This window comes from Mycteria americana, chromosome 3 (genome assembly GCF_035582795.1).
Source record: "Mycteria americana isolate JAX WOST 10 ecotype Jacksonville Zoo and Gardens chromosome 3, USCA_MyAme_1.0, whole genome shotgun sequence".
Lineage (NCBI taxonomy): Eukaryota > Metazoa > Chordata > Aves > Ciconiiformes > Ciconiidae > Mycteria > Mycteria americana.
The window spans coordinates 125171085-125185147 of record NC_134367.1 but is presented as its reverse complement, the minus strand read 5'-3'; the positions used below and the strand labels follow the sequence as shown (position 1 = coordinate 125185147).

At 36.3% G+C, this 14063-nt stretch overlaps 1 protein-coding gene across 1 annotated transcript in view; it reads right to left on the bottom strand.

Annotated features, from left to right (window-relative positions):
- Positions 1–14063, bottom strand: part of ESF1 (ESF1 nucleolar pre-rRNA processing protein) — a 33363-nt gene that overhangs the window by 17340 nt on the left and 1960 nt on the right. Inside the window, exons 3-9 of the mRNA XM_075496894.1 lie at positions 13575–13927; positions 12662–12775; positions 11803–11903; positions 10057–10209; positions 8479–8593; positions 7359–7494; positions 191–352 (exon numbers count right to left, since the gene is read on the bottom strand). Coding sequence (XP_075353009.1) covers positions 191–352; positions 7359–7494; positions 8479–8593; positions 10057–10209; positions 11803–11903; positions 12662–12775; positions 13575–13927 — 1134 coding nt within the window. The remainder of the gene's footprint in view (positions 1–190; positions 353–7358; positions 7495–8478; positions 8594–10056; positions 10210–11802; positions 11904–12661; positions 12776–13574; positions 13928–14063) is intronic.

Below are 14063 nucleotides of genomic sequence, written 5' to 3'. Positions count from 1 at the left end.
GCTTACAGCTGAGGAACTGTTCAGTCATGTTATTTCTTCTATTTCCCTCACTGTAATCCATCTGGATTTCAATTAATGGAAAAAAAGGTCAGTTTCTACTACTATAAATTCGACACCTTACACTATATCCCTATTAGCAGACCAATACTACATATCCTCCAAGTTAGTAAAAGAAAAAAATAAAGCTTACCTGGAACCCATTTAATCTCCATTCCTATATCCTTTTCTTCCTGTTTTTTCTCTTTTTCTTGGATACTTTGCAAAAGTTCTCTGTACTTGGCAATTTGTTCTTCATCATCTTTTTGGCTTTTCCTGGGTTTGTCATCTTCCATTTCATGAGCTACATCATCACCTAGAAAGAGAGAGTAAAGCTATCACAGACAGCCTCAAGAAAGTGATAAATTGAAGTTAATGATTAGGAAACACACCTAAGGCACATACATTGTTTCTAAAAAACAATCTAAAATAATTTCATCTGTTATTCTCCCAAGGAGTAACAAGTTTTAGAATTCCCCTACTTAGATGAAATAAACACAGTATCTGAAAAGACAAAAGAAAATCTGTCCAGCAAAAGAAATCACTGATCAGACACAGCATCCTTTACTGCATTTTAAAAGTATTAGTTTCAGAATCCCTTACAGCAGAGTAGTACCGAAATCTCAAAAAATAGTTGTGTAAAGCATTTTGAAAATGAGTGCTACATTTTAACAAATAAACCTTGCAAGATTCTGTAACAAGAGATAATTATTCAATGCCTTAATCTTCTGTGACTTGCTGAATTAACAAACGAAGCAAGATGGAAAGAGGTTTTTTTTCTTCCTTTTTTTAGAAAAACACATTACAATGTGACTTACAATAAGCTTTTAAACAACTGTTTCAGAGAGAACAGGTTTTTAAGGCTTTAAAGATGCTGCAGCTCCTTAAACCGTAGAAAACTAGGTGTGGGGCAGGCTCCTTTTGTCTTTTTCTCTGGTTTAGCAGTAAGGCTGTGCTTCCTACAGTACTGAGTGGCATGGACAGTGTAACTGGTGTCTAGAAAGGCAGACCACAGTTGCAACTTAACACAGAGTAACCTCTGGTCTTTGGCTAAAACTTAGGTGTGACACTGTTGTCCTCTTCCACATCCCATCACTGCACGAAGCTGGTTGTTGGCTGGGAGCAGAAATCTTCACTGTTCAGTTAACTGCAGCTGCTTTTCCACTTTTCTCATCAGTAGCTGGGATCTCCTAAGAAGAAAGCATCTGCTCATGCAGCAAGCAAAAGGCATTTGGTTTTGAAGACTGAGAAGAAAAATAAGCCATTTTGTTGTTTCTTCTTCCTGGTCTCATCATGAAATGAGAATTAAAGCTATACTGGACAGGAACTGAAGAAATCCTTAAGCTAAGAAAGGCTCCCTTGAAACTGGATAAGTGAGGGGCTACCGATTTGTATTTATGACTGGCTTTGCTAATTTTGCTAGGAGAAATTTAAGTGGCAATGCATATTGTCATACTTTCTCATTTAGATAAAACACGCATTTCTTTTGTCAAATGTTCAACATCGCCTTCAAAAAACCCTTAAGAGCCCTTTCATTCTCTAAGCAAATAAAGAACACTTGACAACAGCTGCAACAAATGAAAATGAGTTGAATACATTCTCAAAGTTTGTTCAGAGTTCAAATAACCTTGTCACTAGCTTTCAAGTATCACGCTGTATTGCACAACATGAGGAACCATTTTATGATGGATATTAAGGCAGCAATGCTTTCTGCCAATAGCTTGTTCAAAGACTTTTTGAACAAAACACACAAACAAAACAAAAAGTTCTGGTGCATTAACAGCTGCGCTGCAAGAGAAATACAATTAAGAGAAAAAAACTTAACCTGTGAAGGAAAAAAAAAAGATAAAAGCTGATGAAGTTTACAGTACAAAATACAAGTATATTCTTAATGCTTTCAAAGGAGAGTAGTAACAGAAGTGCTAAAAGAATGAAGAAGAAAAAAGTTAAAATCCTGAGGCAGGTCAGAAACATTCCAATACAATAGTTTGTAGGGTTTGTTTGTTTTTAAAAGCTGTAATTCATCAAAAATATAAGCAAATGCAGAGGCTCAATATACTAAATTGCTGATTGGCAGCTGTGTTAGCTGAGATCACATTCTTGTAATTACATTGTGTTGACGAGATCATATTCTTAGTTTAAGAAGATTATCTTTGCAATGGCTGAGTAGGTGATTTTTTAATTTTTTTTTTAAACTTAGCCTTACAACTAAAGAGAGTAGAAAAATTATAGCAGACACAATATTTGACAAGAGGTCTGCTGCAAAGCTGAGGGTTTTTTAAAGTATCATTTGAAGATTTGATGAAGATCACTTTTATTTTGAAAGATAAAATTCCCCCTCATGATGTAATAGCACACCAGAAAATTCAGCTACTGATCTGGACGCTGATGGCCATACCATAAAAATGCACTAAATGTCTCAATTCTATCCAGAGTAGTTACTCAAATTCAGACAGACACAAAAAAAACCCCCCTACAATGCATGTAGACCTGCAGAATGAAAAATAAAAAGCTCTACACTCCAGCATTCAAGAAGCAAGTCTGATGTAGAGGTTATTGCATTATACTACAGCATGATATGAAAAATCAAATGCAATGACCTTAGTCTCGAGCCAGAAAATAGTGACAAACACTTCGGGTTTTAACCCCACTTTCCCACATTCTCAGCACACTCTGAATAAGAAGTTGTGCAAATCCCATTAGTTCATCCAAACAATAATTTAAAAAGGACAACTTTAGAATTCAAAGTAATCAAAATAAACTTATTCAAAGGGTATCACAGTAGACATTTTTGTAAAATATTTTTCAGGGAGAAGACAGATACTGGAAGAAGAGAATTCAAACAGACAGATAACAATAAATGAATGGTAAGCATTACATTCTGGCTTTTTTTGCAGCCTTTAGGCACCTGGCTGCACATGAGAGGTGACTGGACATTCCTAGAGCCACACTTCTGAGGCAGTCAGATGTAAGCCAAGATTAACACGCTTGCAACCAGAGCTGGCCCCTGTCTAGTCATTTCTGGATAGGGACACACTGGCCTGCAAAAGCACACACAGATGTGTTCTTCAATTCTGAGTTACTGGACACCTCCAACAGCTTGTACGAACTTTTCAGAAGGAAAGCTGAGATGACGCTTGTTCCTGGCCTTCCAAGCACCTTTTGGTTTTTATTAAACAGCAAACCAACGCAACACAAAGGTCCCTGCAAAACACGCTTTAGAAAAGTCTCCAACACCTGCATCAGTTTTATCAAGCTCCTGATGCTTCATAGAAAGAAAATAACCAGGTTGTGGTCTTTCTATTCTGTCCCATGAAATTCCACACAAGTTTGGCTACCTCATAAACTGCTAACTCCTCTTGCTAGCTTATTTCCTTAGGAAATATTTTAGCAATATGCCAAAACTAACCCAACGGAAATATTCTAAAAAGTCAGATACTTGTTACTGTTGAAGCAGCAGTAATGCCTGAGAGTGTCCAAAGAAGCTACACAGAAGGCAACCCAAATCATATCCTGTTCAATGCATTTTACAAATACCCATTGGATTCAGGGACAATATTAAACAATTGCATGTTCTACTTCTGTCACCTCTACTTCTTAGCCTTGCATAACAGTTCTAGCAAATATAAACACATATGAATACTGTTCACTTTTAAGACAGCAAGGTGGACTGTACTGTCATGTGATAAAATGTTAAAGATGCCTTTAAATTTCTACATCTAGTCAGAGTTATTGCGCCAAATAGATTTCAAAATTGTAAAAAGATTTAGTAAATGGTCTGATTTTATTTAACATTAATCACTAAAAATAAGATGAGCAGCATTATTAAAAAAAAGTAAAACTCCACCCAGCAACTCCTCCTTCCCAACAACTACACTTTCTTTCTCTACACTCGTGCACCTCGGGCATTGGTGCAGCAGCACAAAACAAAACATCTACTAGCTTTGCAGCGACTTGTATTGGAAGCCCAATACCACAAGAAACTGTGCTCCCTGCTGAAACTCGTACCATGAAGAATAGGGGTCTATGCAGAGTTCCCTACAAGTCTGTCGGTGTTCAAGAAGTGTTTGGACAACTCTTAGATATATGGTTTAACTTTTAGGTTGCCCTGTGTGGAGTCAGGACTTGGACTCAATGATCCTTGTGGGTCCCTTCCAACTCAGGATATTCTGCGATTCTATGATTATACCATCAGGACTTTTATACACTGATAAAAGTATTTTGTCATATAGTCTATTCAGGTATTCTGTGTGGCTGCGCAAAGCAGAACAGCAGAAAAGATGTTGCTCTTGCAAAGATAAAAAAACAGAGCAAAAGCTTGGGCATAAAACCCATAATGCTTAATTTGAAGCCTCATTTAAAATGCCATACACTAAGTCACTGGTGCTCATGGTCAAAACAGCAACTATGAGCTGGATTTGATGCACACCACAAACACTTCCTAACTGGAACAAATTCATCCAAGTAACAGAAAATTCAGAAGCAATGTAAAGGAGATACTTTGTGCTATGAACCACAACATACCAGGTCACTGAAATACTTGACATCACAAGACTGTTGTATAATAGTAATACTAACATTCATGACACACATATTTTAAGTTGAAAAATTCCATAAAAAACAGATTAGAACAGGCCAACAAAAACCTGTTTATAAATAAAACATTTTAATAAGTTAAAAAAATATGAACAGAAGTCCAGGACATTTTTTTCCTTCTTATCACACTCCTACATTTCCATTCAAGCAGCTGACATTGATTTTTCCCATTTGTGCATCGTGCCACATAATTCTGCTGGATGGAATCCTGTCAGATGGAATCCTGTTTTGTATCACATAACTGAATGGATAAAAGGTCAGGAACACGTTAAAGACATGGCAACGTAATTCCTGTATTAATAACTTACTTTTCAAAACATCATTAGAATCCAGACATTTCCAGGTTTAAAATTATTAGTGTGATAAGACTACTTAAGGTAAATTTCTTTTACTTCCCAGCAACGGAAGCTTATTTTTTTTAAATTTCTGAAGTGTTGCTCACTTCAGAGCAACACTTCAGATGTTTGCTTTCATCACCACCCTATTACAGACGCTATTCTTTAACATAGCAGTAGTCTTGTACATAGTAAGATGGAAATGCTTTCCTCTGCGTCTACTGCTCCCATTTAGATACTTTGCTAAGCATTACTAGAGAAAGTAAAGCTCATGGAGGGGCAGTTTATAAGTGCGTTTTTATGTAAGATGAGAAACAAATGGACATTAACCCTGCCAAGGTATTGCCAAGCTGAGTTTGCTGACAGAAGATTTCCCAACTCTATAACCAGAAAAATCTGTAATGTTCTTTTGCACGCTCCAAACTCATCTCTGATTGCAACAACCTGCTTTAATGCGGTATAAATCAATTTTCACATCTGTTTGAAAGACCTGATTAAGCCTTAATGATGTTTTCTTGCCTTGTAATTTAGGCTATATATGTTATTAATTAAGAGCAGACTGAATTTTAGAGCGAAAACAAGCAAGGTAATTCAGGAATGTACATGCTGGTGCACCATACACAGAAGATTTACATACCTTATGAAGTTAGATGACGTTCTCTTTACATTCTTAAGAAGTACATGAATCAAAAACCATTTGAAAGATGTTACTACTACACTCTAAAGTCCCCTTAAATCTGCTGCTTACCTTTCCCCTCACTATATAAGACCTATAGCTTAGGAGTACGAGAAGGCACTCAGCATAGCTTTTCTCCACTGCCATTCACACTCCCATGGTTAACCAAGAAGACATACTGCTGGAGTGAAGCAGCTCTGTACAATCCACATCTCCCTCAGAAACTTCTAAGGTCTGGAGTGCATTCAACGCCCTGTCTAGGCCATTCCAACAAGTCTTAGGACAGCTTCTTCAATATCTCCTTGCCCTGCGGAGACTTTAGTATGTGTATAGAGGGCCACGAAGAGGACAAAACACTACATTAACCTACAAATAGATTTCCACAGTGAGCATTGTACCTAATTCATTTAGTCATTAACCACTTCACATTTCAAACTAGGACTTTTCCCCTGAAAAGGAAGCACCTCCAGTTCTATTGAAAATATTTTTATCTCAGAAATGAAGAGATTAAAGTAGGTATTACCAAACTTGACAAAGAAATGTTAAGGTACCCTGAAAAAAAGAGAGAGAGAAGTAGGAGACTTTAAAAAAAAAAAAAAAAGGGGGAGAAGAACATGATTTTACACTCAAAGGTGCAAGCTCCTATTCAGAAAGCAGCTATTCAGGGGCTCAAACATTAGGATAACTCCTAATCACCTACCATTTGGTAATTTTCAATCAGTGTTACGCAGACTTCAAAGAAAGGCAGCAGATCTTCACTCAGCACTGAGTGAACAGAATAGCTACCACATTCTCTACACAAATCATTCAAATGTATGATGAAAAGCAACTTTTCTTTAACAGATTTATCATATCAGCAATAAAGTAAATATGCCATGATTTAGATCACCTGTGATCTTGCTACTTGAAATCACTTGAATTATAATCATTATACTTGGCTTAAACATTAATTACACCAGGTAAAGAGATTTTGCAGTACAGAAATGAAAACCAGAAAGCTGTTTTAAAGCTAGGGTGATAATACTTAAGTCAAACTCTCACTAACGAATCTTTTAAGTAAGCTGTAACTCCAAATTCAGCTAACATACTTTGTCTTCAAAAAGAATGTTGTAATTTCGGAGTCATCCTAGTGATATTATTCATTTGGAGAATCAGAATCAGGTTTGCATAATGAATCTCAAGTGTGGCTTTAGAGATGCAATTTTAAAAACTTGTACATGGGTTTTCTTATCATGTATAAATACACTTTTTCAGTGTTAAACAAACAAAAAAAGAAATAAAGAAAAAAGGAATGTCAAGTTCCAGTAAATTTAAAGAACTCTACAGCTTCCATGTTAACATGCCTAACTTATGAATCTTTTCAAAAAAATTTTTAGCATCTGTCAATGTTCTGTCATCAATCCATTTATTTCCCAATTGAAAAGAGCAAACAAAAAATACCAACATGCTCACCACCAACTTCCCTCCACCTCTGAGTCACACACACATAAAAAGTAAGTATATGCCACTTTCAGCGATGTCTAGCTCTGGAGGAAAGGTAGGTTATTTTCATAGTAGAACCTGACCACAGCTTTTATACAACGAGCATAATATTGTCCTTGTAAAAGATGACATTCAATGCATTTTCTAAAGATACAGAATTTACGTATTTAAAGAACTTTGTGGAAAACACTGCAGCTAATGACTTTGTGGACAACATTTATCAAAGTAAGTACCTTGCTGCTGTTCTTCCTCGTCACTGGACGAAGCCAAATAAGCTTGAAAATCCATGTCAAGAAGTTCCTCTTTTTTAAAAGTTCTGCTAAGTGACATTACTCGTTCATGATCTGTCTCATCCCATGTGATATCTACCTTAAAAATAAGAATGCCAGTTGTAGAAGCTGAAACACTAACATTAAACATTGTAACTCTGTCTGTTTAGGGAAAATTATTTGATACCTTCCATTTAAGTAGCAATGTAAACCTGTTACTAATGTTCTCTACAACAATTAGCTATAATAACCATTTACTAAAATAAGTTTAATTACAACTTTTTGGAATTTGTTCTACAATGAGTTTCAAGGAGTTTTAACTACATGAAAGAATGAAGAAGTCTCCTCATGCACTGAAGGATTCTGTAACAGCAGGTCACACAACACGAAATCTCTGCAAGCCAAGTTTCCTTTGTGGCAGCAGATACTGGTGTTGAGGCAGCCGCCAACTCCTCTCCTTTTCTCTTCCAGCAGCAACTCATTCCTGGAATCGCGCATGGATTGCAATGGGGACAACGGAAGTGTTTGCGCAACTGCACCCTCAGCCGGAAGGTGAAACAGATCTGACTGAAAAATGATCCAGCAGAAATTACTTATTTCTCAACTAATCACTTCTCCAATCTGGTTCACTTCATGGCCAGATGGAAGTTTTGGCTGTCTCATAAAACAGAGTAGGAATGAATAGCTACAAGGAGGGGAAGCAACTTTAAGCCTGGCACTACCACCAGAAAGGCTATTGTTCAGCTACACACAAATACCCATTTTAGGCAAATTAGAAGATTTAACTGTGACTAACAAAGTAATTCCATGTGCAACTTGTAACAAAGGTATAATGAGGTCAAAATGTAGTATTTAATTTGTAACAAAGGAGCCAAATCTCTTTTAAAATCCAAAACTTGAGCTTTTTTATGGGAGTTGCAACTTGTGGCTCCGTAACATGCTTACATCTTTTAATACGTTCGATGTCTTTATTTTGAAATGGTGAAGATAATCAGGAATCTTTTCCCCACTACTTATATAATTTATAAGCTGGCAATAAAAGTAAACAAATTAGAAAAACATTACAAAAACATTGTAAAGATACCTTTGATGTTCCCATAGCAGCAGATGTGAAGTATTTTGGCTGATATACAGCTACGTTCACTTCTGAGGCTACATCTTTTGGCTTATCATCAAATGTAATGTTATCTGGAATAAATCTTAAAGGCAAATAAAACATGTTATTATTCAAATACACTTGGAAATTTCATAGTATAAACAGTCTAAGCTTTTCATGAGTATGGTACATCAGCACAAATTTGCTAAAACAAAAAGTTGGTAAGCCTGAAAAGGAAACAAAAGAAATGGCCAAGTACTCCACACATGCAAGATTAACTGTCTGGCTTCTGGCACAGCTGTTCCACAGGTTTTTGATGTATAACAACACCATGTTGGGGAAGTAAACTAATCAACTTTCAGCCTGGTATTAGCAGGGTCAGGGGTGGTTTTTGGGGTGTTTCAGTTTGTTTAAAGAATCATCTTTTCAGAAAGCTTAATATTAAAAATTCAAAAGAAAAAAGTTAACAAAATAGAATTTGGAAACATAAATGAAAAAATTCAAAACATTTTAGGAAAGCCTGGTACATCTTTAATATTACAATTAGTAGGAAAAAAAAAATGTTAAAGACCAAAGTCACATGTAACAACAGAAGACGTTAGATTAAAAAAAAAAAACCAAAACAAAAACCACACACCTTTGTACACTACATGAGAAATTACTTGGGCTTTTTTTTTTTTTTTAAATCATTGCAAATATAACATGATGAATACTATTGAACATTAAAATTTAACAAAGTAGCAGATTAGGAAAAGCATTGGAGAATTTTAAACACCCGTATCTGTTGTAAAACATTATCTTTCTATGTTTAAAAGCATGAAAAGTTACATGTTCATTTGGCAGAGATCTTCTCCAGAACAGTTCAAAGCAAATGATTTAAGCTCCTCTAGAAAATGGTTCAAAGCAAAAAACTTATCTTTCACTGACTTCCAAGAGTGCCCATAACATGGGCCCCACCAAAGCCAGCTTCTGTCAAAACTTAATATGATTTAGTAACTTCTCTTCTGCTCAGACCAGAAAGCTTTTTTGTAACAAAAGGAAATACTAACAATAAAGCACAATAATTTAAAATTCTTTCTTTCTGAAATGTGACTTTTGAAATATTAGAGCTTCCAGCTCATTCATAGGGGCTAGCATAGTAATCCATTGCATCTTCATGACAAGAGCAGCAATATTCTTGCCCTGCGGTAAGCAATCCTGAAAAAGAGCCACTTCTGGACCCAGAAGGGAAGGGAAAAAGCAGCAGTATGTTGTTTTGTTTTCTAAATCCTACCACTTTACTTAATTGTACCAAAAGGTTGAAGATGCAACTAGAGTATTTTACCTGACTTCTCTGAGAATAATCTCTCTATACAGAGATCCTCTCAAACCTTCCATATTCCAGTAAAAATTCTCGAAGAAAAAAGAATCAAAGGGAAACCTAACAACTCACTGGCTGCCTAATTTATTTACATATCTCATTTTGGTTACAAAACAAAGACAATATAGTTTACTCCAAATTATTTTAAATTGGCTTTAATTCTCCCTCCCCAGCCCAACATGTAATGAAGTCACCACTGGAGTTACCTCAGGTCTATAAAAGAACAGCTACTTTCAAATTCCAGTCCATCGCATTCCTCATAAATTTTATTGGCTGTTTCAGGAGAATCACATTCTACAACTGCATAGAAGTATTTCAGTCGCTTAAATTGATACTCCCTCAGTTTTTCCCTATAAAGCCTGCAAAAGCGGAAAACACCAGAATCAAGTGATCTAGCTTTAACAACTTTTCTTTTGCAAAATATTTTAATTCAACTCATTAACAATATGCACCATTCAAACACTCTCCTAATCTTATAATAAGATTAGATGTTAAACAGCACGAAGTTCCACCACTATCTACTCAAGTAAAAAGACTAAATCACACAATTTTATTAAGTTCACACTTCCTGTATCTGACTCTGCTTCCCACAAGCATTGTAAGGTTAGAGTCCTTGTGCAGGGCATAGAGTACCACCTCTGTATGCCTCTGTGCAGGCCACAGAATGTAGCATTTCATAGTTCCTATCGAGTTGTTTGCAATTATCCTGCCTCTTACAAGGCTGATGAAAAGGATGTTCATACATAAGTAAGGGTACATGTTAAGAACATATGAGAACCGGGGAGACTGTATGGACAGGATTGCAGATCGTCATGCTAGAGAGAGGCAGTGTAAGAGTAATAAGTAAGAAAGCGGTATGGGTGAGGAAAAGAATCAGGATACTAACTTGGGTAGCACAGGTGGTGGTAGTGTCATAGAAGATGACAGCAAGAGAGAAAGAAAGGCAGAAAAGAGACTGAGAAGTGGATGAATTGGTGGAAGGATGCAGGAGACAGATCACAGGGCTGAGGTCCTGTCCTGTGAATTTAAAGGGTATGTACACAGGTATCACTGAGGTATCTCTGGGATATCTGGATTTCTGTTTGTTGTATTCCAGATGCTCTAGAGCCCACTGAGCAGTAAATCCAATGCTTCAGGATGTGCCCTGATGCACACAGTGAAGCTGACTTCAGCACGCACTGTGAGTTCATCATACCCTGATGCACTCATTCCCTGATGCACTAGAGACTTTCTTCAAAGGGATCCGCACTTATTTTAGAAGCATCCAGATTTTCCAAACATAAGGCAGTCCAGTGGGATGTATTATACAAAAGTGGCCCCAGTCAGGCTGCCAAACATCTGGAAATTCTGGAAAAAATGTAAAAGCAAAACCTCTCAATTTCCATGCAGACAAGACTTGCAAGCAGAACAAAAGGAAAAAAAAAAAAAAAAAAAAGACATGCCTGAAAAGCCTGGACAATGGTAGGCCTGATGAGCTCAGCCTAGTAAGCCAGGGCTGCTGCTGGTGGCATTCAAGAAATCTCAATCTGGGAATTCTTGGCCTAAGTTAAGGTCCCTGTTGACTTCGCAGATAAAAATTTTGACAGTAAGCAACAAAGGGAGTTCACTGCATGAATGGCAATTTGTAGAGGAGAAATACTATGTTAAGCTCTCCATATATTTTTTCCATTTATTATTCCAATGAGCTACATAATAAAAACTTTGAAGTCAATTATCGACATGCAAATTTTCTCAAGAAATTGAGAAAGTTTTTCTCAAATTTTCTCAATTTTCATTTATTCAATGCATTGACAATGAACCAGGGCCAGTTGTAAAATACCCCTTGAAAAAGCTATAAAATTAAGGCGTCCACAGGAGACTTCCACATATGAAATTTTGGAAACAGGAGCTGATCAGGATTTTCAATAAGAATTAGACATATTATATCTCTCATTTGAAGATAAAGTTAATACCCATCATTCTCTGTGGTATTCTCCGGAAGATCAAATAGTTCCACAGGTCCTTTTTGTTCTTCCTCTTTCAATCTCTCTTTTCCAAACTCTGAAGGATAAATCTACAAATACAACACCACAAAAGTAAATTTTTAACTGTAGCAGCATAATGTACACCAACTAAGAAAAAATATCTCACGAAGCCTTTGAGACTTTATGGTTTTTTTAATCTAAAATCAGTAAAGGGATCAATTCCATAGACTTTAATATCCTCTTAATTTTAATTTACAGAAAAGACAGTAGAATAAACGGCCTGTTAGGAATGAGAATATTTTGAGACAGATGAAGAACAACAGGAACCCTGACTGCGTTCATTTCACTGTGGCCCTTTTCAGAAAGAGCTATTTGACTAACATTTCTCAGAAAGCTAGAGGCAGACACTAAAAATGGGAAAATATAACTTAACTGATCAGATTTCAACTAGTTTATTAATAACTCAAAAGCAGTGAAAAACAAGAAGTGTTGTACAATGGTAAAAGGGGTTGAAAGGTATTTACACGTAGCTAGACTTAAGGTTAGGTTATCTACCATAAAGACCACTAAAAATTTAACTAGCCAAGGAAATGTAGTCTCCCCCTACTAGACTTTGAGAACTTCACTATTAGTCTCAGAAAAACAACACTTAGCACCAACCTCATAAACTCTGAGAAGTTAACAGCTTCGGGCTCTAACTCTACCAAATACATGCCCATTGCTGAAAAGCAGCACATGTTTATTTCTAACACAGCAAGTTAAATTGCAACACAGTTTCTTATTTATCATGTTAATATCTCTTTTGTTTCTGTAACTGTCTTACTTATAGTCTTTTATCAAGTCTTACCTTAACAGAAAATACCGTTCCTCCTTTGGGCGTGAAAGAATTAAACAGAGCCAGCAAATCCTTAGCCTTCAACCTATCCCAATCCATATTACAAACTGCCAATCTACTTGTAATCTGAACAGAGAGAAAAAAAAAGAACACAAAGTTCATACATTTAATTCCTGACTGCTATGGGGAATACACAATTCTCTAGCAGCTATCCTTGGTAAAAATCAAAGTCAGCAACAAGCTGCTGAAAAAATAAGAGAAGCATTTTCCTCAAGAGTTTGTATCACTTAAACTAGCAAAGGTCAGAAGCAGCAATCACCGGAGCAGATAAAAAGGACATATATAGTGAAGCACTGCAGAATGGACTGCACTAATCACAGATTTAGGAATGCAGTTACAACATCAGCACTTAGGATTTTGTTATCATCGTATGGTTAGTCACAATATCAACTAGCATCACAGTATTGTAACAGCACTAGAGTACTGTGATTTCTTATACACGAATTGTGCTCACTTTTAAAGTTCTACTTAATTGTGTAATGATTTCATATTTTCTTAAAGCACGAGTTAAAAAATTAAATTTAAAAAAGTGGAAAAAAAACCCAGTAGCAAACAAAAGCAGTACTATTTAAATTCTGGAACTTCTGAAAAGCTCAATTCTGTTTGTTCTTTCACTTAAAGATAGCTTATCTATCTATAGGTAAACCTCTGCTTAGAGGGAATGGGAGACGCCAGTGACAATCGCACGTCTCTCATTCTCTGCCAATTTCATCATCACTTGCATTCTGTAACTAAAAGGCTAAAAAACCCCTATGAAAAATACTTTCACAAACTGTTTCATAGAGGAAGGTCTATAATGAACTCATAACAGTGTACATTTCTGAATTTGCTATGTAGCAACTTTTCACATGCAAAGTATTGTTACCTCATCTGCACGAGGGGCATCTTTATCTAGCTCACGCCATGAATGCTCTATGTCTGGCTCCTTTGGAAATATATCATTTAAATCCTCATCATCCTCTGAGCTCGTTTCAATGTTCCCTATGCCTCTAGCTAGATCAGGCCCACTATCACTTTCTTCATCATCTTCTGAATCACTATCTTCTTCGCCTGTTTCCCCATCATCTTCTGTCTCCTCTTCCTCGCCTGTTTCCCCGTCATCTTCTAGCTCCTCTTCTTCCGATTCTGCACACTCAAAAGCATCACTTGCAGAAATTTCTTCCTCTAATTGGCTTTTACTAATGTCATTTTGATCACAGGCGTCTGTGCATACAGTCACTGAAAGATAAACATTAGATATCTATTTTTATGTTGGAATTACATATCATCCTTTACAAAGAGGAAAAAAACTCAGGTTTTCTTTTTACAGATTCATAGAACCCCTGAAATATGTAACAATGCAGGAACAAATGAC